Genomic DNA, 2,968 nt, shown 5'->3' with positions numbered 1-2,968 from the left:
CAATATTTATGTTGCATGCAAACACAGTAATTGTTGTTGTTATTGTTTTTGTTGTACAGTTCCGGTTGTTGTTGTTGAAATAATCATTACCTAAGCCAATTTTTGCTACTAATTATGATTTATTGAAAGAAAACAATCTTCTATTATTCATATCCATGGGGGAGGTGTGAGGACACGTGACCAGGTGGCTCCCCTTAAATCCGCTGCCGGAGAGAGCAAATGGGGGAGGCACAGAGGGTGGAGGGACCAGTGACGGAGATACAGGATAGAGAAGTGAAGAGAGCATGAAGGAAAATGACGAATGGCAAAGCACCAGTCCATTGGAGTTCCAAATTGAAATGATCAAATTAATAGTTACAGAGGGGGAAAAATGGATGCCGGATGTATCAAAGGCTATATGGGAAGAAGAAGAAATGCCGAGGGATTGGAAGGAGAGTCAAATGATATATATTATATATATATATATATATATATATATATATATATATATCTATATATATATATATAGTATATATATATTCATATATATAGATATATAGTATATATATACCTATATATATATATATATATATATATATATAGAGTTAATATATAGAACTATATATTAAGTATTATATATATATTATATTATATATTATATATAATAAATATATGAGTGATTATCATTATATATATATATGTGTATGCATATCACACACACACACACACACACACACACACAAGAAGAAAGGAGATATTATGAACTGTGGTAACTAAAGGTGAATTAAACGAACAGAGCATGGATTGAAGGTTTTAGAGAGGATACTGGATGAGAGGTTAAGAGAGATTATAATGATAGGGGAACAGCAGTATGGATTCATGAGAGGAAGAGGGACGGTGGATGCCATCTTCATTGTATGACAACAACTACAAGAAAAGAGGCTGGAGGGAAAACAGAAGCTTTATTGTGCCTTTATAGGACTAGAGAAAGCATATGATAGAATCCCTAGAGAAGTGACGTTTGGTTTTTGAGAAAGATGAAAGTCCCAGAAAAGTGGGTTAGGCTAGTTGAGATGATGTATCAAAGAACGAGCACAAAATTAATAACAGCAGTTAGGGAAACAGAAAACTTGAAGGCACTGTTGGTTTACATTACGGGTCAGCATTAAGCCCATTTTTGTTTGTGTTAGTCATGGATGTGAGTGAAGAGATCAGGAATGAAGTGCTGTGGGAATTGTTGTATGCCGACGATCTGGTAATTACTGCTGAAGATGAGGAGGACCAACAGAGAAGGGTTGGAGAGTGGCAGGAATCTTTAGAGAGGGGTGGCTTAAAGGTGAATGTAAATAAAGCAGAGGTTTTGCTGACCGGTAGGGAAGATAGAGACAGAATAGTAATACAAGAAAGAAGAGGCTCGATTATAAAACAGGCAGACAAGTTTAAATACTTAGAATCTACTTTAAGTCAAGAGGGAGGATGTGAGGCTGAAGTTGACAGTAGGGTAAAAGCTGTGTTGAGAAAGTGGAGAGATGTAGCTGGAGTAGTGTGCGATAAGAAAATGCCAATCAAGCTAAATGTCAAGATCTTTAGCACAGTGATAAGACAAGCGTTAATGTATGGATCAGAAACATGGGTTCTAAGAAGAAGGGAGGAAGTAAATCTTGAGAGAACAGAAATGAGAATGCTGAGGTGGATTATGTTGATATCGCTGCTTGAGAGACTGGAAAAGGATGAAATAAGAAGACAAGACTTTATAAAGATTTCAGAGGTGATAAGAGAGGCAAAACTGAAATGGTTTAAGGATGGATGACGAGGAGGGAGTGAAGAGAGCTTGGGAAAAACCTTCAAGAGGAAGAAGATCGAGAGAGAGACAGAGAATTAGATGGCAAAATAAAGTGAAGGGAGATATGGAGAGGAGAGGTTTAGTGGAGGATGATGCCTTTGATAGAAGGCAGTGAAGAAGGTGCATCAGGCAACTGACCCCTTGATGTAGGGATAAAGGTGGGAAAGAAGAAGAAGAAGTATACTTCGAAAAGTTGGTACTAGCTAACTATATACACGTGTCTGTGTAACATGTAAACGCTATCAAAATTTGACAGGGAAATATTAAATATGATGTCCTATTATCCTTATTAGTCTTTACACTCATTTTTTCCTTTAACATTTTATGCATCAGCATGGGAAAACTACTGATATTATCAAAAGAATGTCACCTGAGAATCAAAGTTGGTTCTAGCTCGCTTACTAAAGGCGTGCTTGTGAGTTCTCGCAATTTTCAATGAATATTTTGTATGTGATCACTGACGGACATTCTAGACAGCACAATGGGATGACATTGGGGATGCCCACGTGAATGTTAAAAGCAAAACAAATGTCAATTTCGGAAGCATACTAACGAAGTGTAAATTTAGACTTTGATGGTACAAAATCAATTCAGTTGTTTGTATCATTAACTGAAGTCTGAATTTAATTATGATGTTTCATTCGTCCTCCTATGATGATTAGCAGAAAGAGAGATGACGTCATTCCTGCGTCATTGTTTTTCCTGGCTGTGATTAGCCGAGCACCCCCTTGTCGGCTAGGGTGTACTATACTCTTCGTTAATATACGTCCCGGAAGTGAGGCTTCAGTGTCGGGAGAAATACAGACTGGAAAATCTTTCAGCAAAAACGCCTCCCTCTTGGACGATGAAGGAACTTTGTTAAGGACAGCGTAAGTGTTCCATTGCTTATTATTTTTCAGTACTTATTTTATAGCTCTTGTTTAGTTGGTTGCTGTGGTAGGTTCCAATTTTATTACCATAGCTCGCATTGTGTCATCTTGTCAGAATACGTATATATTTCTAAAAGTTTTGGATTGTGTTCGCCCTAGTGGTTGTTATTTTTCTGTCTTACTATCGTATGCTGATGTAGAAGAAAACGTTTTGACAATTCTTATAAATAATGAATTTTAATATTTTGTGGTAACTTTAAAGAAAAAAGAAAGATTA

At 36.6% G+C, this 2,968-nt stretch overlaps 1 protein-coding gene across 1 annotated transcript; it reads left to right on the top strand.

Annotated features, from left to right (window-relative positions):
* The first annotated feature begins 1,171 nt into the window (after window positions 1–1,171).
* LOC135198262 (uncharacterized) lies at window positions 1,172–1,789 on the top strand. The gene has a single exon (XM_064225834.1). It carries the CDS (start codon window positions 1,172–1,174, stop codon window positions 1,787–1,789), a length of 618 nt encoding a protein of 205 aa, XP_064081904.1.
* The last annotated feature ends 1,179 nt before the right edge of the window (window positions 1,790–2,968 follow it).

This window comes from Macrobrachium nipponense, chromosome 23 (genome assembly GCF_015104395.2).
Source record: "Macrobrachium nipponense isolate FS-2020 chromosome 23, ASM1510439v2, whole genome shotgun sequence".
In the NCBI taxonomy this organism is placed as follows: domain Eukaryota; kingdom Metazoa; phylum Arthropoda; class Malacostraca; order Decapoda; family Palaemonidae; genus Macrobrachium; species Macrobrachium nipponense.
This window is presented reverse-complemented; position numbering and strand designations above follow the sequence as displayed.

Excerpts from the sequence above, each read along its gene's own strand:
- LOC135198262 (XM_064225834.1), top strand. The coding sequence starts at position 1,172 with ATGGATGTGAGTGAAGAGATCAGGAATGAAGTGCTGTGGGAATTGTTG.